This window comes from Neolamprologus multifasciatus, chromosome 12 (genome assembly GCF_963576455.1).
Source record: "Neolamprologus multifasciatus chromosome 12, fNeoMul1.2, whole genome shotgun sequence".
Lineage (NCBI taxonomy): Eukaryota > Metazoa > Chordata > Actinopteri > Cichliformes > Cichlidae > Neolamprologus > Neolamprologus multifasciatus.
The window spans coordinates 1454573-1479628 of NC_140450.1; the positions used below are offsets into that span (position 1 = coordinate 1454573).

A 25056-nucleotide genomic window follows, 5' to 3' on the forward strand; every position below is an offset into this window, starting at 1 on the left:
AAAAAAAAAATCTCATTTATGAAAAAACGAAAAAGCTCTGCAGACTTTTATGTTTGTTTCCAGCCCGAGTTTATCATGAAACGCTCAGTGAGACAGGATTTAAACCTGGAGCGCGAGAATGAGGCGCGTTCATGTTCCGTAAACGAGTGGCCGGTAACGTGTGCGCGCGGAGGAACAGTGACTCCTCTGATATGAGACGGGTCCTCTTTACTGACCCGGTGCTGAGCAGCAAACACAGCAGCACCGACAACCACAGGAGCGAAGCTCCAATAAAGAAAGAGAAAATAATGTGACAGCTTTCCTTCTTTGTCACCTGGAGGAAGCATCCGATTGGTTCTTTATTAAACTGTGTGGTCTCAGGTCCATTTCTGAATCTCTTACTCTGATCTGGTCAGTGATCCTGAAAGAGCTCAGAGGTGTTTGACACGAACACTGCTGCTGGTGTCAAACACACTACAGGGGGTCTCCGACTCAGCCAAAGAGCAGAGCAGCTGCCACCAAAACAAGGGTGCAGGTTTGATTCCTGTGACCTCAACAATGATCCTTTTCATCAGAGATGGAGTTTGTCTGCAGTCCCCGTGTCTGTGATTGGTGGAGAGCTCAGTGCTGTTAAAGAAAGTCTCAGCTTCAGAAAAACTCAGGACAGAATTCAAGGAGAGGACAAAGAAATGCTAGTTTGTTTGTTTGTTTTTTAATATTTTTTATTTATTTTACTTTTCCATATTAGAGCATATTGATTAATACGTTTACCACGTGCCTTTGGCCTGGCATGCTAAATTATACTGTGATTTAAGCCAACGGCCTCCATGCTGCTAAGACTCCCCAACATTTCCTGACATACGGAGAACGTGACCTTCGTACAGCAGCTGCGTGTTTTTAAGACACGTTTCATAACCACAGAGGAAACAGTCACAGTTCACGCTGGGTCACACAAAACTGAAAGTAACCCGAGACAGTAAAGACATGCAGGTCTACTCGGTTTATACGCTGTAACCAAACTAAGGATATTTCTCTAAAGATGAGTTTAGTTTTATTTAAATAATTTATTCTGGTTTAATTTAACGCGTCAGCTTTGATCTTTACCTTCATTGGTGTTTAAAGTAAAAAGCACTGTAAAGATATCATTTCTTATCTTATGTCACTGTTGACGTCACATAATTTACTGACTCTAATTTAACATTGCAGCAGAGTTTCTTATATAAGTCTGAGGACATTCACAGTTTAACCTTTCCTGAAATGTAAATTCAGCTTCACTGGTCATAAAATCCTGCTGTGAAGATAAACAGTCAAAGTTTGTGTTTGTGTAACTGAATTTTAATTCTTCCAGAAAGCTCCGGAAGTTCCTCTCATCTGTAGTTCACGTGTCTCAAGTTCAGTTGATGATGGGAAGCACAGCATCAACATCGACATCAGCATCTCGTGAGTCCTTCACACTTTAACCCTGAAACTCTGCTGGGGGCAGAGGGGAGGAGCTCTGACCCATGACTGATTCTTATTGGTCAGTCTGATTACAAACAGAGTCAAACTGTCCAGTCAAATGGCAGATTGCTAAAACATGAAGCAGATTTTCAAAATAAGAGATGCCAATGTCTTCTTCATCTATAAGGGTGTAATTATGTTTTTTTAATAAAGGGTGTTAAATATTTATAACAGTCATATGAAAGGCTGATTTTAGCTTTCTGTGTAAAAAGTGAAGCAACTGTGGAAACATAAAACCTGCATTCTTTTTATTGGCCAACAGGGGGAGACACATCACGTTGTGTTAAGACTTACAGTTGCATTAAAGTGTAGGAGAAAAAGGCCTCAGCTCCTTTGATGTTGACTTCAACAAACACATTTGTGACGGGTTTATGAGGTTTTTGTGAATTATAATAATTTTAGAGGATTGTAATGGATAAAAAAACAGGTAGCTGCTGTTTGACTACAAGCCATCACCCAAAAGTCAGGTTCACAGTCAGATCCATGTTCTTCATACCTGGTTATGAAACACACAGATCATACAGTAAAAACACTCCAGGCTTCAAAACAAGAGCCAACGAGTGACATCAGTGGCTACATCCATCTTTTATACTGCATGTAAAGTGCACCACAAATTCAAAATGTTTAATTTTGAGTTAAAATATTCTGCTAACACTGATCTTTGATGTCCATCAGTGATAAAGCTAAATACCAGCAACACCTGTTTGATTCAGTTTGGGGGAACATTAAAGCTCTGAAGAAAGATGCCACACATATAACAAGAGCATCATTTTTAAGGATGCTCGATTAACCTTCAGCCAAGTCAGTGTTGACATATCTCAGTGATTTCACCCACATGTGAGGGCAGTAACCCCAAACATCATCACTGACTGTAAGTACACAGTGTTGATCGTGTTAACACTGTGTGTTATTAGATTGATGCTGTCTGTGGATGGATTTGGTTTATAAAATGATCTTTTCCTGCAGGTTCTGAACATCATCAAAGCAGCTCGAGGTCTGTGGATGAAGTACCCACTGACATGGTAAGAAAACCGTTTGCTTCTGTTGTCTATGGCTGTGCTTTGATTGATTTGTTTAATTTGAAGTCTCTCATCAATGTGCTGCAGTTTCTGAGCACAGTCAGCTTCAAACACATTTTCTCTGTCTGTAAATCACAGAATGGTCGGAGGCCTCAGCGCGGGGACTTGATAGAGATCTTCCGTGGCAGCTATCAGCACTGGGCTGTGTATGTTGGTGATGGCTCTGTGGTTCACTTGGTCGTGCCCAGTAAGTCCCGCACACACTTCCTACAGCTTAACTCCTCCCAGTCTGGAAGAAGAAGCAGCTTAAATGACATCACACATGAAACTGACTCATAGCTCACTCTAAAAGATGAAATCATGAAGCCTCTACTTCTGATCCCAGTTTATCCTTCATGTGTTTGCAGGGTTCAACAGCATCACTGTCATAACTCAGAGGGGGGCTGTGAGGGAGGAGACTCTGAGGGCTGTGGTGGGAAATGACCAGTGGCAAATCAACAACAGGCTGGACTCCACCTATAGACCCCGCCCAGCTGACGTCATTGTTACGGAGGCCAGGAGCTGGGTGGGCAGAGAGATAATGTACCACAGCATCAGGAGGAACTGTGAGCACTTTGCCACAGAGCAACGATATGGTGTGTCTGCGTCGCAGCAGGTGGGTGGAACCATGTAGACCCTTCAGTGATTTTCTAAACAGAAAATACAGAATCTGTTTGCAAAGAACAAGATCTGTGCTGCTGGAAGCTCATTTCCTGTTTGACCCTTTATTTGAATTCTACTGATGAATCCCATTTCAGCAGGTTTTGACTGGATTCAGATTAACAGAGAATGCATCTGCAGAAACATAATGTAAAAACATCATCTATCTCCTACTGACTGAACTTTAGCTTTAAAAAATATTCATCACTGTGAATGTAAACAGGAGATCTTTATGTGGATGTTGTGTCTCCTGCCCTTTCACTCCCCTCGTGGTGGCAGATGGCCCCGCCCTCCCTCAGCCTGGTTCTGTTGGAGGTTTCTTCCTGTTAAAGAGTTTTTAAATGAACAGTAAAGTGTTTTGAAAATTGGGTCAAAAACTCATTATAAAAACCTAATTTAATCAGATATGCATGTAAAAAAAAAAGCTCAAGCTTTCAAGCTTTTCCAGCACATTACCAAAAAATTAATGCATGTTTCACTTCGCATCAAAATCAGATCATCCAAGGTTGAGTTAAACACTTTTGTTCCCTTTTTGTAAAAACAGAGAAAAATGCCTTATATGCATATAGTGTATAAAGCACATTTCACTTAATTAAGATGTACAAATGTGAACAAAACAACATGTTAGAGTTCCCCATCTCCTGTTGAAAAACCCCACAAAACAAGAAAACTGCACCAAACACCACCAAATAAAACACATTAAGGCCAAGTTAATACGTCTGCTCAGTTATTGGTGCTTCTTTCCTATGTGACAGATGTTTGTTTGTTTTTTTTAGTTAAGATGTTAAAGGTAAGATTTTTAAATACATTGCCGTCTGTATTAATGCTGAAGGCCTAGATTGTCACCTTTAAAGTGTTTGTGCTGATGAGACAGGCATGAAGAACGGCACTGAGAACAGATGACAAACTCGGTTCAGGTCAACATATCTCTCTACTGCACGACTTTTTAATTTTTGGGGAAAAAAATATTCTCCCTATTTTGGGGGAGTTTGAGGGTCCCTATATATCTATCATAAAATTTATATCAATCAAAAAAACTTACAAATACTCAAAGATTATTTACTATTTACTCACTTATCGTGTAACTCGAGAGAGCACAAACTCTACCATTGTCATTTTCCATCAAACACTCATTAAAACATCAGCCTGCAGGCATGTTAGTGCACTCATCCTCAACTCTCCGGGGAGGGGCGGGGTCACACGCTGAAACAGATATGCAGAGGTGCACGGCAGCCCAGGCGGAGGAATTTTGCTTTTACACTCATTTTATTTCTCTATCTGATAAGAAACTAGGTCTGAATGGAGTTTTGAATCATGGCAGTCTTCCGTTCATCAGGATGTCTGCTCACTTCCTGTGATGTTTTCTCCCTGCAGGTGCCTCAAGGAGTGGAAGACTTTACCAGAGCGTGGGATACAGTTACTGATGCAGTTACTAATCCTGCTACAGTTATTCATGCTGTTACTAATCCTGCTACAGCTACTGCAGGCCTGGGACGACTTTGGTAGGCCTAAAGCAAACTTTGTGTGAGACGCTAAAACATTCCTGTCATTACCATAAAATCACACAGTTCTGATCACTGAATCCACAAAGAGATGGACAGAAGAATCATCAGGAAACCTCTGACTTTATTTTAAAATACAGTAAGTGGAAGATAAATGTGGTTCCTCTGTAACTGCTGCAAAGCCAGAGCTACGATTCGATTACTCCACAGTGCTTTTAATCATGATGTGTTTCCTTACATCACTTCATCCACTGGCCCACAGTATATAAATACTGCATCTCCACAGAGTTTATTGTCATTTTTACATTTTATGACTAACAAATAATAAAACATTTTTTCCCCAAAAGTTGATTCTGTTCATCTGGACATTTTTTGAAGGAAAAAAAATTTGTCACTCATCTTCAGTGTCAGCTGACTGCAGGTCAGGTCTTATAAGCAGGACATTTGCATAATGACTGAAAGTATACAAGAAAACAGTTTCGTGCTGAGATGCATTGACTGCGCTGTCATTGTGTCATCGAACAAAAATTAAAGGGAAACTTTCAAACTTCCTTTGATTCATGCAGAATATGGACAAAACTTATTTTAAGGTCTATTTTCAAACAAGTGATATTAGGCACAGACTCTAAAACGTCTTTTCCTCATGTGTTTATACTCATACTGACACGCTTTCAGTCACAGAATTGACAGAATAGTGTCATCAATCAGTTCATTCAATCGTTTTAATTAGCAGTAATCAGCCCCACAGAGAGCTGTATGAACTGATGACATGTGAAACGGGTCAATCAGCTGTTTGCTTAATTTGAATTTCTCTGAAGACTTTGAAAAAATACAAGATTCATCAGAAATGTAATGATGTCACATAATTTGAAAAAACAAACAAACTTTGAGGCCAAAATTTATCTGAATATAAAACTTATAAAAAGAAAAATCTGCAGCTGACATCCATCCATCCATTCGCTTATCCGTTTCAGGGTCGCGGGGGGCGCTGGAGCCTATCCCAGCTGTCATAGGGCGAGAGGCGGGGTACACCCTGGACAGGTCGCCAGTCTGTCGCAGGGCCAACACACAGGGACAGACAACCATTCGCACTCACATTCACACCTAGTGGCAATTTGGATTATCAATTAACCTATCCCCACAAGCTGCATGTCTTTGGACGGTGGGAGGAAGCCGGAGTACCCGCAGGGAACCCACGCAAACACGGGGAGAACATGCAAACTCCACACAGAAAGACCTGATGGTGGAGTTGAAGTCAGGACCTTCTTGCTGTGCGGCAACAGTGCTGACCACCGTGCCACTGCAGCTGACAGATTTTGTAAAAGTACTACTTTAGTAACACTACAACAACAAATTGTTTTCATTCAGGTTTCTGAAAAACAGGAGAAACTTTCAGGAGAAGGAAGACAAAAACGATTTCTCTCCACAAATTTCGACTTTTGTTGCAGGATCTTTAAAACATGAAAAACAGTTCTGATACTTTGCTGCAAAACAACAAAGCACATCAGTTCCACTTTCACTGGTTCCACTCGTCATTTTTGTAATGATGTAATGATGATAATCGTCTCTTCTGCAACAAGTGAGAAATGTGTTCCTTTGGTTCTCTGTATTAAACCTGAATTATTGAGATTTTTATAAAGTGTCTGATGAAGTAAAACGAGGCCGTCTGCATGACTGTGGCAGAGTCAGCTCAGTTCACTTACTCAAAAAGACTTAATCCATCCATTAGTTCTCCAGTGTCTTAGTGTTCATGTTCAATTTAAAGGGTTAAAGACGACTTTCATCAGAAACTTTGAATTGTTCGCACGTCTTGGTTAAAGCAGGATCCTCAGTCTCACAGCTCACATGTTCTCCATTGTCCTCCTTTACAATCTGACGACTTTAACATCTCTGCGTGATCAAGTTTCATCTTCCACGAGTATCTGTCTCTGCACAGTCTGATCACAGCTTCTAAGGGTGGATGTTTGTGTAGTCCTCAGGTGAGCCCTCCTCTTTGGGATTTGATATCACAATGACTTAATGGACAAGAATTTCACTTGAGTCAAAACTTGTTTCACAGGTTTTTCTGAAGCTGATGTATTTTTGTGCACAGCAGTGAGAAATGTACTTTGCAAACGCAAAAAATAAGCAGTTTGTTCTGCACATTCCTGGAAAAAGTGAGACGTCCACTTTTTGTAATTACAGCTTGATGTTTGTTGTTTCGTTGAGTGGCAGCAGGATGTGACTTTTTTACTATAGTTCATGATTCCATTTGAAGTGTAAATGAGTAATTTCACTCTTATTTAAAGTAGCCTGAACAAACTCCATCAGGGTAGTTTACATCTTAGCAAACGCTACAAGCTCACAGACCCTTCTCTGCCGTTGCGCTCTCTGTAGTGTTTGTGGTAAATACATAATATAATAAAATTATTATTAATGACAATAAGGCAGCAACCCATGAATACGTCCACTTCTTCCTCTTCCACTGATACTCTTCCTGCAGCTTTCTGTAGTTTGCTTTCACCTCCTCCAGGTTCTGTTTTTGCTCCTGATGACATCGCTCCCAGATCTCCTTTCTTTCTTTGCTCCAAGCCTCTCGCTCTTTCTTCATCTCTCTCCTGTGCTGCTCCAGCTTCTTCTCAGCTGCTTCCTTTTGTTCTCTTTCTGACTGAACTCTCACTTCTTCTTGTTTTTTCTGTCTCCTCGTCTCCTCCTCTCGTTCTCTCTTTCGCTCTTTGCGCTCCTTGTTGATGGATTCATCTTTTTCCTTCAGCTCATTTGCTCTCCGTTTTCTCTCCTCTTCAATCTGTCCTGTCTGCTCACTGATTTTCATGCGCAGAGCTTTCAACTCTTTCTCGTGTTTTTTCTTGAGGTCCTCGTCTCTCCTCTTCATCTCTTCATCCTTCTCTTTCAAAACTCTGCCCACGTCTGTCTGTGGGACTTCCTTTGTGTCGTCACTCATCTCACTGATTTTACGTTCTCTCGCTCTTCTCTGTTTTCCATCAGCACCTCCCACCTCACTCCTCTGTTCAGCTGGAAGCTTCCTCACCATCTCAGTCAGACCCTTGATGACTGTGTCCTTGGAGAAGCACCCGAACTCTTTAACTATCATCTTTTCCACAGTATCTAACAGCTGTGGGATCTGCCGTTTCTCTTTGATGTTGAGAACAACAGATCTTCCTCCACAGCTCTCACAGAGCTCTTGGATGTTCTGGTTTTTCTTTACAAAGTTACCAACAGCTGGATCTGTAGGATCTGAGTCCACAGTGAACAGAATCATGGTGAAATCATTGACTCGAGAGCTGAATGTGTTCTGGATGGTCTCTAACTCTCCCTTGTCTTCATCAGTGAGGGAATCCACAGGTAGGACCAGGATGAAGGCATGGACACCCTCAGGATCACAGAGGGAGATACACCTGAGTGATTCCTCCATCACTGCCTCCTGAGGTTTTCCATACAAGGCAGGCAGCTCCACCAGGGAAACCCAACGTCCACACACCTCTCCCTGATGTTTAACACACTCTGATGAGTTGGAGACTGAATGAAGCTCAGTCTGACCTAAAATGGCCTTGGCTGCTGACGTCTTCCCTGCTCCTCTCCTCCCACACAGAACCAGGTTTAAAACACACTTTGGTCTCATGAATAATCCGCCATCCTCATCCTCAAATACATCACAGCTCAGACGATCTTCATTTATCTCCTTTGCTGTTTGAATCAAACGTGTTAACAGCTCTGAACGTTCAAAGCTCTTCTGCCACAGGTATCTGTAGCTGCACATTCTGATCATTTCTTTTAGCGGTGGATGAGTCATACAGTTTTCAAATGAGCTCTCTTCTCTGGATGTTGACATGAAAATTAGTGAATGGTCAAATGATCGATCACTGAACAGTTGAAGGACTCTGCAGAGCCTCTGTTTTTGCTCCTCAGTGAAGTCTTCAGGCTGTAGAACCAGCAGGAACACATGAGGTCCAGGATCAGAGAGCCTCACACAGTTGTTCACATGTTCCTTCAATTTGTCCTGAGAGATGTTTGGAAGCAGCAGATCTGGAGTGTTGATGAGAACTAGGTTCTTCTCCTTCAGTGGTCTACTTTTCTTACAGCAGTCCGGCTCCTCGGTGCTGAACTCAGTCTCTCCCAGTATGAAGTTCCCCACGTCTCTCCTCAAAGAACAGCTGTTCCCCAGCAGAACAACCCTCAGCTCAGACACTGAAAAGATAAAAACTAAATTAGATCTACACATCAGGCATTCAGAGAAATTAAATTGTTGACATGCAGTGAGGAAAACAGAGGTTTTTATGCTTTCTCCTGTGAGGATGGGGACACTTAACTTCAGTCTACATCTAAACTAATGCATGGCCTGAGTCAGGTGTTCCTCCTTTCCTTTCGTAATGCTATGATTCCTGTTTAATGAAGCTGACGTTTCATGAGGTGTTTCTCTGAGTGGGTTGTGTGCTAGTGCAGAGGCTAAAGACAAAGTGAATTTTCTACAGAATGTGTCAGTCATGAGTTACAGTTACATGGTAACTCTAAAATTTATGAGACTACGTAGAGTCCACTGATTATGTTGGAACATGACAGGAAAAAGCTGCAAAAATGCAGCAACAGATTCAGAAAAAGGTTCAAATGGAAAAAGCTGGAACACAAAGACTAAAGGCTAAAGCTACACTGACACCTGACTGTGGGGGTCAGCCAGTCAGATACAGGACTGCGTGAGGAACATGATTTGGACAGATGAAGATCAGATGATGGAGAAAGTTTGGAAAATTCTACAGATCTAACAGAGCAGGGGGCACGGATAGAAAGAAGTCAATGTGAGAGTCTGAACTTTGCATCCTGAATGGTGAAATAACCGTAAACACCATAACTGCAGTTTAACTCACTGGAAGGTTTTATGTCGGGATTGCTGCTGCTGTGTCTGAGGGGTTGAAGGTTTCCTGTAATAAAACAAAACAATGATGATGTCACACACAGACACATTCATAAATAACTACCATCGACACATGAGACCTCTTTCTAGTGAATCTTTTCTTTGTGTCAGTATTTGATCCTGTGTTTGATGCCTTGACTCATATGTGGTGGCTTTTTTTCTTTCTCAGTATTAGATGTTAGCAGTGCTCTGTAAATCTGTTACATTTGGTCTCAAACATTTAGGCTTTCTCCAGCTAAAAAAACATTCTAATTATCAAGGCAATATGAATGAACACATTTAAACTTTCCCAACTTGTTATCAGGGTCCCTCGGTTGTTGATCCAGAGTTTTGAGTTTTTGTGGAATCATAGTTCTTGTGGATTTGACAATGTTATTTTCGTCCATCCATCTATCCATGCATCTTTTTCCGCTTTATCCGGGGCCGGGTCATGGGGTAGCAGCCTAAGCAGAGAAGCCCAGACCTCCCTCTCCCCAGCCACCTCCTCCAGCTTATCCGGGGGAACACCAAGGTGTTCCCAGGCCAGCCGAGAGATATAATCTCTCCAGCGTGTCCTGCGTCTGTCCCGGGGCCTCCTCCTGGTGCCCAGAACACCTCACCCAGGAGGCGCCCAGGAGGCATCCTTGTCAGATGCCCGAACCACCTCAGCTGGCTCCTTTTGATGTGGAGCAGCAGCGGCTCTACTCTGAGCCCCTCCCGGATGGCTGAACTTCTCACCCTATCTCTATGGGAGAGGCCAGCCACCCTTCGGAGGAAGCTCGTTTCTGCTGCTTGTATCTGTGATCTTGTTCTTTCGGTCACTACCCACAGCTTGTGACCATAGGTGAGGGTAGGGACGTAGATTGATCGGGAATTCGAAAGCTTTACTTTTACGCTCAACTCTCTTTTCACCATGACGGACCGGTGCAGCGTCCGCATTACTGCATCCGCAGCCCCAATCCGTCTGTCGATCTCCCGCTCCCTTCTCCCATCACTCGTGAACAAGACCCCGAGATACTTGAACTCCTCCACTTGTGGCAGGAACTCGTCCTCAACCCAGATTGGGCACTCCACCCTTTTCCGGCTGAGAACCATGGCCTCAGATTTGGAGGTGCTGATCCTCATTCCTGCTGCTTCACATTTGGCTGCAAACCATTCCAGTGCGAGCTGGAGGCCCTCACCAGATATAGCCAACAGATAGCAGTTCTGTCCATAAAAATTATGAACAGAATCGGTGACAAAGGGCCCTGGCGGAGTCCATCACCCACTGAAAATGAGTCTGACTTATTGCTGGCTATGTGAACCAAGCTCTTGCAATGGTTGTATAAGGATCGAGTGGCCCGTAGCAAAAGGCCAGACACCCCATACTCCCGAAAAACCTCCCACAGGACACTCCGAGGGACACGGTCGAATGCCTTCTCCGGGTCCACAAAACACATTTAGACTGGTTGGGAAAACTCCCATGCACCCTCGAGTATTCTCGAGAGGGTAAAGAGCTAATCCAGTGATCCACCATCAGGACAAAAACTGTATTGTTCCTCCTGTATCAGATGTTCATCTAACAGACAAATTCTCCTTTAAAGCACCCTGGCATAGACTTTCAGAATACTTTATTGATCCCTAGGTTCCCGGGGATGCTGAGGAGTGTGATTCCCCCTATAGTTGGAATACACCATCTGTTCCCCTTCTAAAAGATGGGAACCACCACCCTCACTATAAATGTATAGTGAGGGTCCACCAGTTCTGTCCAGCATCTTCCCCCGCCACCTGATCCAACTCACCACCAGGTGGTGATCAGTTGACAGTTCAGCCCATCTCTTTACCCGAGTGTCCAGAACATATGGCCAAAGGTCTCTTGTGATACAATTACACAATCGTTCATCGACCTGTGACCTAGGGCATCCTGGTGCCACATGCTTATTGATACCCTTATGTTCATACATGGTGTTAAATATGGACAAAATGTGATTTGCACAGAATTCCAACAACAAAAAAAACACTCGGGTTCAGATCCGGGAGGCCGTTCCTCCCAATCAGGGCCCTCCAGGTTTCACTGTTGTTGCCCACGTGACCGTTAAAGTGTCCCAGTAAGACAACAGAGTCCCCAAATGGAGCACTCTCAAGCACTCTGCCCAAGCAACTCTGAACCGTCGCATAAGCACAGACGACAGTCAGGACACGTTCCCTGACCCGAAGGCGCAGGGAACAAACCCTCCCATCCACTGGGAGAAACCCCAATGTACAGCCAGCAAGCCGAGGGGATACTAGAATACCCATCACAGCCCGCCGCCTCTCACCAGGGGCAACTCCAGACTGAGACAAAGTCCAACCCCTCTCCAGGGGGGCGTTGACTATATTTAGACGATACCTCTCAACCTCACGCAGTAACTCACGCTCCTTTCCCACCAGGGAGGTAACATTCCATGTCCCAATTGCTAGTCGTGGTAGCCGGGGATCGGTATGCCAGTTCCTCCACTCCTGGCTGCTGCCCGACACACATTGCACCCAACCACTATGGCGCCCCCTGCAGGTGGTGAGCCTACAGGAGAATGGGCCCATGTCCCTTTTTCAGGCTGTGCCCGGCCGAGCCCCTGGACTAAGGCTCGGCTACCAGATGCTGGCCCTCGGGCATTTTATTTTCCTAAAATGGTTAATTTCTTAAAATGGTAAATCATGCTTCCCTGTGTTCTTGACTTTTATCATTATTATTATTATTATTATTATTATAGCATGCTCCTCTAATATTGGTTTTCTATGGCCTAGTATTGGTGTCTTTAATCTTTAGTTACTGATGACCTTGGTTTGATAGACTTCATGGTTTTCCTTCTGTCAAGTTCATATGCTGAGTCCTTGCTTCAATATTTATTTCCTGTTTTTGGTAATTCCTGCTTCATGTGTTCAGTGTCCAGTTTTATTTCCCTCAGTCTTGTTCTCCTTTGAGTTTTAGTTATGCTCACTTGGCTTGCCCAACCTCCCTGATTACTCTTAGTGTGTTTATAGCCCTTATCTCTCCTTAACCCTTGGTCACATCAAACTGTTTGCCTGCTGCCATGATCTTAGTCCCTTGTGTTCCATGAATTTTTTACAGCTTTAATGAAAGGTTGTTTTAAGCTTCAAGTCTGCCTGTTAGTCTGCACTGGGGTTATAGTTCTTCCCAACTACAACACTCGTGACTGTTGTTAACTTTATTAAGATCCAGAGTTCTGGGGACTTGGAATTTCGTGTTCACTTAACTACAATATTGACATTAACAATAAAATTGTTGCCTCAGAGGCACGCTTTCAAAAATAAAGCGTTTATTTGGCATTTTCAGACTTTTCAATTTAATTACATTTAAATAGCACCAAATCACAACAACAGTCACCTCAAGACGCTCTATAGTGTAAGGTAAAGATCCTATAGTAATACAAACCGGAGACCTTTCATGTGTTAGGCAATCTTACAACCCTACACTATGGAAAAAAATTAAACTTTGTCTTTACAAAGCAAGTATCAAAGGAATGCTGGATAAATAAAAAGAAGAGGACACAGCTCAAGGCTGATGCACTGTTCATTTCTATACTGTAGGTTTAGCATGTCCCAGTTCCAACAAGGAGGCAACACAATCCCAACCTTGTGCAGTGCACAAGCTAGTACGCTGCCCCTGTTGCTCCAAAGTCTGGTTACACAGATAGGTTTCATCTGATGCAAAAATCGATGCCAAATCAAATATGCAGTTCCTTCATTTTAAAATACACGCCACTGAAGCTGAGAGCTGGAGAAAGCCAAGATGTATTTATTATAGAGTAACAGAACACTTTCCTACTGAGAAACAAAGCCTACACATGTGATTACAAGTAACAAACACAACATCAGACACTGACGCGGTGAATATACGCACAGTGAGAAACATTACATCATCCAGGCTAACTCTGGATGGGTCTGCATCACTCACTCACCGGTTTCTGCAGTTGCCATTTTGCCGCTCTGCTGGAAACAGACGAGATGAGCAGATATTTATTAACTCATCTGGAGACAAACTGTTGGGTTTAAGAACCTGAAGAGAGAAAAGTTCAAAACGTTAATTTGTTAATGCGTCGAACTCACAAACACGACACCTCATGTTGTATCTTCAGAAAGCAGTCGAGCTGCAGGTGACTTCCACCTCTGTATCATATGGAGTGAAAACTTGAAGTAATTTATTCACAAGGTATAAAGTCTATTTACATCTGAGCTGTAAAAGTGAATCTGAACACCGTCGTAGAAATCACAGCAGATGATGCTTCAAATATAGATGCTGCTGCACACAAACACAGCATCATTGTTAAGGACAGACCCTGAACCACACTGACAGACTTTTACACTATAAGTAAAATGACTCCATACAGTTAAGTAATGAAAACATTAAGTTATCAGAATAAGCTCTTGATTCTTCAGTAAACTGCAGTTTAATGCATCTGCAGCTTGTGTCTGTCAGCATCACTGAGGAGGAAACTGCGATGCTGAGTGTCGTCCTCGGTGATCTGTGACTTTGGGAAATACTCCTGTAATGTTTCTGAGGAACTAAAAATCTGAAGTATGATCTCACTCTACAATAACAATAACAATAACAGGTATTCTTCGCTCACAACTGTCCCAGTGAGACAGAGTCCAACAATCTACATCTGCACCTTAACAAAGTGGTTTTTTCACTGTGCCATGAAACAGATATTTATGCAAATTTATAACTGTTGTTCTGTGAGAGTAGTGTGAGCTTATTGTTGTGTAATTATATCGCTTCATGATGTGTTTTAAAGCAGATTGTTTTTACTTGTACTTTTATATCATGTAAAGGTGGCCAAGTGTACATACAGGTTATAATTATACAGGACTGCTTCTCACTTCTTTTATATGAACATTTATTTTGTTCTTTTTTCTCTGAAACTTTATTTATAAGCTGTGTGTGAGCCCTGCCTGATGCGAGTCCTGTGGGGAGGCATCAGACAACCCCACGATCTGCCAAGTCAAACACGTGGAGCGACCCTGTGGTGACCCCACTGAGCCAAAAGCAGCTGTTTACAGTCAGAGCTTCATCAGTCTGTTTATTTTATTCAGTAGTCACACTTGAAAAACATATTAACAGACAAAAGTAAAACAGAACTTAGTTATATAGAGAAAATAAATATTAAATTAATTTTCGCAGGTAAAAATGGACAATAATGTTTAAGTATACATGATAATAAAGTTCAAGAAAAAAAAAACTTGGCTCCTCCTACTCTAATATCTAAAATGGTGTCGGAGGCCTAACAGAGATAATTATCTCAGTTTAATCCTTGAGTCGCATCATTTCAGAGAGATTATACAGAGATTATACAGAGAGAGCAGATTAAGTCCATGAATCATATCAGGACCACCAAACACGGTCCGAGCTGGTTCTACAGCCTCTGATCCAAAGAACACAGAACAGGCCTGTATCAGGACACAGTGACAGACTTTACTTTTCCTGATTCCTGATCAAACCTTTCACAAAAGCACTGAACTCCTCAGCTTTAACTTTAACCAGGTTTAAATGACAAAGAGCGAGCAGAGAAGTGAAAGCAGGTTTTCTTGTGTTATGACGCTGCATTTCCGCGTCTTCCCTGCGAACCTCGGGTGTTACTGTCACAGAGATGTGATGTAATCATGAGGTTTTTCTGTATTTTATCCCGTTTTTTAATCAAGTCACCGGTTCAATCTTACTTTCACAGATTTACAGACAAAAATACAAAATACGACATGAACTATATCGTTTACTTCCGGTCCAAATGTTCCGCGTTTATTACCTGAACCGAAAATTCACCTCGAGGTCACAGAAAGTTTCTCACAGTTAAAGTCTGACGGCGGGTCTGAGCCTGCTTCTCTCTGCTGTCTGTGATAAATGTTACCTGGATGAAGACGCTGTCGCGCAGGTTCAGAGCTGCAGGATTAAAGTTTCTACGGTTCAGGTTCATGTGACGTCGGAGGACACGCCCACTCGCAGGAGAAAAAAAGAGAACTGCGTCACTGCGCGCTCAGACGTGTGCTTACTCTGTCCGTGTGAAAACTCTCCATCAGGATGATTTCTCTCTGATGGGAGAACAGATGTTCATGAAAACTGTCACGTGTTCGTACTTTAGCATTTACTGAATAGAAAGCGTTTTTTTTAGGTGACACACCTGATGTGTCCGTGTCTGTCTGAGTTCTTTCCATCTCCTCAAGCACAACAGCCACCAACAAGAGGAAGAGGGAGGAAGACGTGCAGAGGTGTGAGCAGCACAGCAGGCTGCAGGAAAAGAGGATGGAGGAAAAGATGTAGCAGGATGCAGCAGCTCTCAGATTTAAATCATCTGTGACACTTCCAGGTGTTGATGATGAGCAAAACAAAAAAGACACAAGTGAAAGTTTACAAAAGAAATGCAGTGAAGTGAGGAGAACCGTGAGCTTAAAGAAACCAGATCAGGAACATTTGATGAATCTGCATTTGAAAAGGATGAAGATGAAGTCGAGGCAGTGATATGAGTGCCCACATAATCCACATTACAAGTAGTTTTAACATTTGTGGAGTCTTTTCTGCAACAAACCTGATTCCTTTAAAAAAAACTGCTCGTGAGACTGAAATGAATCTTCTTCATCCCTGATTGTTTTTTGTTTAAGATCTCAGTTCCAGGAGCACCACTGAAGACTTGTGTCAGTGCCCATCATAGATGTGTCTGTATTATTGACTGCTTTGAAATGTTCACTGAAAGGACCTGAAAGCAAGAACACAAACATCGCTACACAATGAAACACGAAACTGGCAAGAAGATCCGACAAACACGTGACCGAACAAAGTGGATTTTTGGACTCTCTCAGCACAGGAGGTGAAACATTAACAGAATCATTTAGGTTGCATAATCCTGAACTGAGGATCCCAGCTTCCTCCAAAGAGAAGACATAACTGTGGAGCTGAGGCCCACAAAAGGACCTGTATCACTCAGAGTACATGTTGGGAGCTACTGGCAGTGTTGGGAAGGTTACTTTTAAAATGTATTCCATTACAGATTACAGATTACATGCCCCAAAATGTATTCTGTAACGTATTCCGTTACGTTACTCAATGACAGTAACGTATTCTGAATACTTTGGATTACTTAATATATTATCATGCTGTTTACAACTACATGAATGTACTATTGCTGTGATTTATTACTGTTACTGAAGGTCCGCGGCTCCGAACCGTAGTAAAGGGACCTCTGGCTAATACAGTGGGTTCTGTGTCGGCTCGTAGCTGAAAACTAGCTTTACTTTGTTGTCTGGGTCAACTTTGCTAGCAGAGACAGAGAGAGGCGTTGAAAGGCTGCTCCAACAGAACTTATTGTTTCAGAGGAAAACACGAACACGGTGTACAGTCGAGTCTTAATAGCTTACTTACAGCTGGGCTCGTCAGGCTCTCTTCTTGGCTGCAGTGGTTATTATTATATTTACATACTTCCAGCTCCCGTTTCTGCTCGATGACAGCTCGTACTTTTCCTTTTTCTCCCTCACTCGCTCACAGACACATAACGTGTATGACAGTCCATTCTCCCTGCAGCACGGACTACACTGCCTATGATGCTACATTCTTTAGAGCTATACCTGTAGCATTCTGCCTGTTAGCTTAGCACAACAACAAAAAGGCCTCTCTCACCCAGGAAACACGCAGAGAGAGAGCGTCACCCTGTAACCATGGCAACCGTAACGCTGCCTGGAACAACAGAACGTAGCTGTCAAACAAAACCCAAACAGTCCTGACCCGCCACAATATGAAACAGGGAAGTACCGCCGTGTAATCCATTTATTTCAACAAAGTAACTGTATTCTAAATACCACCTTTTTAAACGGTAACTGTAACGGAATACAGTTACTCATATTTTGTATTTTAAATACGTAACGGCGGTACATGTATTCCGTTACTCCCCAACACTGGCTACTGGAGACGAAAGGAATGAATATACAAGTGACGATGTGTGAAGCAGAGCACCCTAAAGGTCTTACACCTCTTGATAAATTTAATTGGAAACATTTACAAGATGATTTTGAGAAAGGTCTCCTGTGAGAGCCGCTGTGATGCTAAAAGACAGGAGGCTGAGCTGGAGGTGGCAGAGGACGGGAAGATTTTTACTGGGAATGATCAGGATGGACAGGATTAGAGAGGACTGCATCACAGGGACAGCTCAGGTTCAGTAGTTTGGAGACAAAGCTGCAGATGTGCAGAGGAGGGATAGAGGATATACTGGGAAAGGATGTGAAGGCAGAGCTGCCAGGAGTAAAAGAGGAAGACCTCAGAGAAGATTCATGGATGTAGTGAAGAAGAACAGAGTGTTGGTGTGACCGAGGAGGAGATAGAGGAAGATGACCTGCTGTGGCGAGCTTTAAAGGGAAAGAAGAAGAAGGTCGTACATACAGCATATCAACAGCTGTTTACTTGGCTGAAAAGTGTAAATATAAAAACACTGGCAGCAGCCTCTGTACCCCTCAGCCTCCTTGTAGATACACCAATGGCATCAATTTCAAAGACCTACATTTTGCCTTGTTCTCCACTTTTCACAGTGTGACCCACACATCTCACTGCTTCATACCTGCCAAAGACTGCAGGTCGTTTTCCTTTATGTGGTCAGCCTGGCTGTCCATGAAAGAAATACACAATAAGCATGAAACCTGACGAATGGACAGTGATCAGTCTCTTCAAAACAGACAAGCATCCGTCCTAGAAACAATTTACATCCTTGCATGTAAATTATTGCACTAACCATGTGTGTTAGACTTTATTGTGCATGAAGATTCATCACTGCTTCTTTCTTCATAAGTTTTACTAAAGTGACCATAGGTGTGAGTAGTTGTCTGTGTTGGCCCTGTGACAGGAAGCCACCTGTCCAGGTGTACCCTCCTCTCACTCTGTAACACGTGGGATAGCCTCCAGCAACCCTGAATTGGATTAGTGTTGGGTTATGCATTTGTAAAATAGTTTAACGTGTGTTGAAATAGTTTGTAATTATGTGTGCATTGGATGTCTAAAGTTACGACGTTTCTGGTCTTTTATACAACAAACCCAGTAATCCAGAGTTGCTGAAAAATTACTAAATATCATCATGTTGATAATTCTTCCTGCTGTCAGTATTCTGTGTTCAAAGGTCATCTTATTAAAGATAAAACACAACATGTCTGATAAAAGTGAAAGAAGAGAAAACAGGAAGTGAGGGTGTTGAGTCCATCGGTTAAACCAGTTTACAGTTCGTTCATCATGAACATCATTCAGCTCGAGCTTCTTCTCCTCACAGCTGCTCTCTCTCTTCTTCTTCTTCTTCTTTATGGGACTCTACACAGAAATGTACCGAGGTATACACTGAAGCTTTCTGTTAGTGAAACAGTCAGATATTATATATTCATATGAACACATTGAGAATATTAAAATGTTAACTTGTCACCTTTCAAGTTTTATTCTCTGTAGTTTGGTTTCAGGATTTCATTCATTACAACATTAAAAATGTGCAGAATGGGTCAGAGGTCAAAGTCAGAGCCCTGTGCCAGACGAGCAGCAGAGACGTCCCACAGGCCTGAATGCAGCGACGAAAACGTCAGTGCCTGAAAGAAAACTGCAGCTTCAAAAGTGAGAGGATTCCAACAAACTCCCATGTTCAGATGTTTCACTCAAATAAACAGGATAGCAGCCTTGCATAATCCCTTCAGCTTTTTAATGGAATTACCTGACTGATGATAGGATGTGCCGTGTGACCACAAAGTCTGCGCTTTAATTTTGGCGAGTGAAATTTTTCTGATTTTATTTTTATCTTTTGCTCTAATGAGGTCTAAGCTTGCCAGCTGTTGCTGATAGCTTGGCACTTCACTGACTCATCCAAAAATCCAACATGGCAGCAGCCATGCGTTCTAAAACGCCTCTGAGTTCAGAAACCCATTGTTCACGGTGGCTGTGTCCATCCTTTATATACAGTCTATGAACAGCGCCCACAAGGCTCCAAGTTTAAATGTCACTCACAGAGAAACCAACAGATTTGCAGTTTAAACGTCTTCTTAGTGCTGAGTTTGTACAAACACACTTCATAAATACCAGTTTATTTACCTGTATTACACTTATAAATGAATTATCATGTGCCTCACCTGCTGAGGTCTGGAATGGCATCTTCATGTAAACAGAAACATTACCAAAGGTTTTCTTACAGTGAGTCAAATCATACACGTCTGAAAAACAGACCAAAACCACCAAGTTTCCAGTAGAAACAAGTTTCTGCAGCCTGCGAGCCAAAAGACTGACACACCATTTTTAATCTGGCTGTTTACTATTTTCTGTAGGTGTGATATATCAGCAGTAATCCTACAATCGATAATATTTAGATTAATATGTCAACAATCTGACTACTAAATGCAGCTGTTTTAATCATTTCCACTGCCTGTGTTGGAGCTGAGCTCATGATCACACACAGCGTAACTGTTTGCAAGTAGATCCCAACAAGTACGTCTAAAAAGGATTTATGGCTCTGATGGTGGGAGAGACAGTAAACAGCTTAGAGAACATACAGTATGTGAGCTTCATGTCTGAGTCACACTCCTACATATCGTGATCATTTTAACAGCATTAGCTGGTTACACTGTAACATAACTTACTCATTAGCAGAGATGGGCAGTAATGCGTTACTTGTAACGCGTTACTGTAATCCAATTACTTTTTTCAAGTAACGATTAAAGTAAGGGATTACTATTGCAAAAACTGTAATTAGATTACTGTTACTTTCCCGTAGGAACGCTGCGTTACTGCGTTACTAAAACCGTGATTTTTTTGCGAGAATGTCTCATGACAGTGACGTAAGCGAGTGCGACGTTGGTGACAACAGCTGTGTGCAGATCAACAATGGATCATATATCGAGTGCAGAGAGAGTATGAGCGTGCAGCGTTTAAAGCGTGGAAGTACTGACCTTACTTTGAGTTTGATTCCATAAAAAGTGACAAAAACATTAGTGTCCGTTGTGCGTGGGAAGAAAACTTCTTTTTACAGCGAAAAAACCCTAAACTTCCAAACAAGCACCGAGTAGCTACGACGTAATGGGAAACTCACAGAGAAACTCGCGGATTCTTCCACTGACCGCTGCACACCTGCACCAGGGTAACCCTCCGCCTACCCCACTCCTGCTTTACAGGTGAAAATAGAGCAACAGGACCGCTAGTCTTTGACTTTATTTATTTTCTGCTGTGTTTTACTTGCATCTATTTGAAAGACTGAGTGTAAACACACAAACTATTTTATTTTATGTGCTGGAATGTGCAGAAAATAGGTTTAAATGTTAAACTAATTTCTTCCAGTCAGAGAATGTTGCAGATAATTAAAGTTTTGCTTGATGCATAAAGTTAAAAGATTAAAACTAATAAAACAAGTTTTAAAAAGAGACTTTTCCATTTGATTACATTTTGTATGATGATTATGCAGAAAAAGTAGAATTGGGCTGAAAGATCTATCACTTTATCACCTATTCAGGTTGTAAATCGTGTTTTTAAAAAGTAACTAAGTAACTAAGTAACTAATTACTTTTGAAAATAAGTAATCAGTAAAGTAACTGGATTACTTTTTGGCGGAAGTAATCAGTAATTAGTTACTGATTACTTTTTTCAAGTAACTTGACCAACACTGCTCATTAGTCTACGGTTTCTGTAATAAAACAAAACCACTCCATTTGTATGTGATTTCTGTTTCATAGACCTGACTCTAATAATGAACATTGGGGTTTATTCCAGTTATATTCCAACACTGTTAAGCCTCAGTTAGCTGTTTGATTTAGACCTGTTTGGGTGTAGTTGTGTTGTTTACTATATGCTGAGGTATTAGTGTGTGCTAGCAGTAAAATCCTGAAAGATTTTAGAACACCAGCAACAACATCTGCCCACGGCGCTTCCCAAAGTGTTTCTTCAGCTGATCACGATCATCCACAAACTATTTTTCTCTGCTACAGTTTGTGAATATTTTCTGTCCTTTATTTTCATTTCATTACTTTCATTCTGAAACACATATCCTCAGTTTGCATTTTCTTTGTTTTTATTGTGTAAACACAAATGAAACACACAGTCAGTATTTATCAATGCAGAAAAAAGCCAAAACTACATTTTCCTGCATCATTCAACAGAGCAGGTGAAAACCGTACAAACAGGATAATAAAATGTAATTAATGTTAAATCTCCATGTGAATCATAACTTCAAATCATCTTTAATTCTAAAATATCAAAAGAATTCATATAAAACAAGCATTAATAAAAATGATGCAACATAAAAATTTACAGTTTGGTGAAAAGGAAAAACCCGTTAACCAGGGAAGAAGACTATAACTGATGTTCAGTACATCTGTAAAATGACAATCAGAAACTATTCCACAACTCAAAAGTATAAAAGTATAAAAGTATATCCACCCACCTCACCAAGGGTAATGTCAGAGAATAAGGTCCATCAGAAAGGTGAGGTTCTATGTCCCTAAATCCATTTGAAGCAGCCGGGAATCAGACTCCACCTCTCACTGCTGCCCAGACCACAACACACTGAACCCCTTGGCCCCATGAGTAAGACCTGGTCATCAGGAACTCTCACATGACCAAATGTAAGTTCTTTGAAGCTCTCACGAAGCCAACAGCCAACCCAGTTACTCCTGATGTGATGTTCTTCTGCTTCCTGTATCAGTGGTGTTCGCTCTGTGTTGCACCCAGTTTGTGCTCCAGTGGATGAGGAGGGTCAACACTGTAGAGGTCGTTTCATCAGAAACAGCTGTTAAATGAGGACTTCTATAATGAGTGTATTTGTTTGGAGTGGTGACCCCATCCAGTCAGGCTGAGGACCTGATAACGAGTCTCTCTTTTGTTCCATGCTTATAGATATTGATTGTCTTTGTTACTTCTGTGAGCTGAATCAGCTTTGGTCTTGTGGTAGGTAATGTTGAAGAAAATACTGCGAGTTTATATCATAAGTGTAGATAAATATGTCCATTCCCCTGAACTCTGTTTTCCATGATGCTGGTCAAAAGCTGGAATGATCCTAGATATTGATTATTGCTATATGATCTTATTTTTGCATTTACACTGTGTGCAAGTGAATGTGAGTGAGAAAGAGCGAGAGGGACAGACAGAATGGAAGAGCCTTTAAGTCCTTAAGTTCATTTGGTTTCACTAAAGTCCCTTTAACGTCCACTTGAAGCTGGTTCCAGAAGTGCTTCAGTCCCAAAATGTCCCCAATAATGTGTTATAGTGATACTTGGCACGGTCACATCATTAAAGGATATGAATGAAATGTCTCTCTTGATGTCTGCAGTTTTGCTCATGAGACAAAGCAGGACTGTTTGTCCTCTATAGTCAGAAGTTTTTCTTTCAGCTCATTAATTTCTGTTTCGTGTTTTTTCTGCATTACTTCCAGTTCCTTCCTGGTACTGTCTCCATCTTGGGTCCCAAGTTTCTGTTTTAGTTCATTCATTTCTTTTTCCTGTTCCTTCTGCAGCTCATCCACTTGTTCTTTCTCATTTTTTTCATTTTCTTTCAGAAGCTTTTGTTTGAAATCATCCAGTTTTTGCTCATGTTTTTCCTTTAATTGACCTACTTTTTCCTTTTTATTTTTTTGCTGGTTTGTTAAGAGAGTTTGCTTCAAATCACAAATTTCTTTTTCATGTTGGATGGACAGCTTTCTCCTTTCTGTCTCCCAGTCGTCTTTGTTTTGGGTCAAAAGCTGTTTCCTCAATCCTTTCATTTTTTCTTTTTGTTTTTTCTTTAGTTTGCCAATTTCTTCCTTTACTTCTTTCTTGTTCTCATTTGAAAGATCTTTTTTAAGCTTCTCTTCCTCTTTTCTGTGTGATTCCTGCATGCTTTTTATTTTTTTCTTGTTTTCCTGCTTTTGACTCAGGAGCATCAGGACTAAATCAGCCATTTCTGATTTATGTTTACCCTGCAGAACATCTATTTCCTGCTTCAGACTAATTTCTTTGTAGTCTGACAGATCCTTTAATCTTTCATATTCCTCCATTTTTCCCTCCATGTCTTTCTGATGTTGCTCCTTTAGATCCGTCACCTCCTCCATGAGTTTTTCTAGCTCAGCTTGATTTTTTTCTCTGAATTCATTGAACTCTTCAGCTGTTCTTCTGGCCTCTTCTTTAAACTTCACCATGTCTTCCTGCATGCTTTCAATTTCTTTCTGATAGTTCTCCTCTAACTCTTTCCGCTTCTCTTCCTGTTCTCTTTTTATCCTTTCCTCTGTTTCCTCTCTCTCACGTTCAAATTTTTCTTTTACTTGATTGTATTTTTCTTGAAGCTCCCTGATTTTCTGTTCTTTCTCTTCATCTTCTTGTTTTCGTTTTTCCTCCAATTCTTTTCTTTCCTTCTTCCAAGTCTCTTGCTGCTCTCTTATTTTCTCTCTGTAATGTTCACACTCTTTGTCAATCATTTCCTTTGATTCTGACTCTGATTTTAGTTTTTCCTCCAGTTCTTGTATTTTTTGTTCCCATTCTCGTCTTTGAAGTTCTTCCTGTTCTCTCTTCCTCCTGTCGTCTTCTTCTCTGAGTTTTTGTTCTTTCTTCCTCTCTTCAGACTGAATGCGAATGTTGTCCTGAAGTTCTTTTAGTTGTTTGTCATTCAGTTTTCTTTCCTGATCAATTTCTGCTTTCTGTTTTTCCATTTCTTTTTTCATCGACTGGATCGACTCCTTATATATTGTTTCAAGTTCTTCCTTCTGTCTCTTCATCTCTTCTTCCTTCTCCTTCAGGATCCTCTGCATTTCTTTCTGTATCGCTGCTTCAGCCTCTTGCAGCATCTCATTGGTGAAGTAGTTTCCTCCATTTTCCTTCACCATGTTGTCAATCCTTGTTATCAGCTCAGTCACTTGTGTGCGGTTTTCCTTACGGTTATTGAACACATGGTATCTTCCTCCAGAATCAGAGATCAGCTTCTTGAAGGAGTCATCACATTTTGTTTCAATGTAATCTTCTATTGTTAGCTTCTCATATTCCAGATCATCTCCTCTAGTGAAAAGAACCATGCTGAACTTTTCTGAATTCTTCCCAAAGACTTTCTTGATATATTTCATTGTCTCCTTCTCTTCTGGTGTGAATCTACCAATCTGTAACACTAACAGGAAGACATGTGGTCCTGGAGCCAGGAGACTGACACATTTTATCAACTCCTCATAAACTTCTTCATGGGTCAAAGTTGAGTCAAACAGACCAGGAGTGTCGACCACAGCAACAGGACGACCGTCCACTTCACCCTGTTCTTTCTGACACCATTTAGTGACTGATGTTTGACTTGATTCAGCTTTAAATTCTTTTCTTCCTAGTATTGTGTTTCCTGAAGAGCTCTTTCCATTGCCAGTCTTCCCAATCAGCACAATCCTGAGACAGTCTGGGCTCTGTTCCTCATCATCACCTGTAAAAGGAGGAGGTACGGAGTTTAGTTGACAGTTTGAACTGTATAGATGGAAATATGTCATGTTTAGAACAGAATAAGAAT

General features: G+C 41.5%; 3 protein-coding genes across 5 annotated transcripts in view; 1 reads left to right on the forward strand and 2 right to left on the reverse strand.

Moving 5' to 3' along the window:
• LOC146506117 (phospholipase A and acyltransferase 3-like) lies at positions 1-4729 on the forward strand. Its single transcript, XM_085180062.1, has 5 exons — positions 1-1419; positions 2446-2501; positions 2637-2745; positions 2906-3153; positions 4572-4729. The coding sequence occupies exons 1-5, from the start codon at positions 1380-1382 to the stop codon at positions 4701-4703; spliced, it is 585 nt and encodes a 194-aa protein (XP_085036188.1). The 5' UTR covers positions 1-1379; the 3' UTR covers positions 4704-4729.
• The window catches only part of LOC146506118 (GTPase IMAP family member 8-like), a 26716-nt gene continuing 6347 nt past the window's right edge, over positions 4688-25056 (reverse strand). Inside the window, exons 1-4 of one of the 3 annotated variants that reach the window (XM_085180006.1) lie at positions 15467-16110; positions 13523-13620; positions 9559-9612; positions 4688-8884 (exon numbers count right to left, since the gene is read on the reverse strand). In XM_085180006.1, coding sequence (XP_085036132.1) covers positions 7041-8884; positions 9559-9612; positions 13523-13541 — 1917 coding nt within the window. In that variant the 5' untranslated portion in view covers positions 13542-13620; positions 15467-16110 and the 3' untranslated portion in view covers positions 4688-7040. Of the gene's footprint in view, positions 8885-9558; positions 9613-13522; positions 13621-15364; positions 16111-25056 lie in introns of those variants that run through there. The other 2 variants (XM_085180007.1, XM_085180004.1) reach the window with 2 other exon arrangements.
• The window catches only part of LOC146506119 (uncharacterized), a 6555-nt gene continuing 1156 nt past the window's right edge, over positions 19658-25056 (reverse strand). Inside the window, exon 2 of the mRNA XM_085179984.1 lies at positions 19658-24972. Within this exon, the coding sequence (XP_085036110.1) occupies positions 22883-24972 (2090 nt within the window). The 3' untranslated portion in view covers positions 19658-22882. The remainder of the gene's footprint in view (positions 24973-25056) is intronic.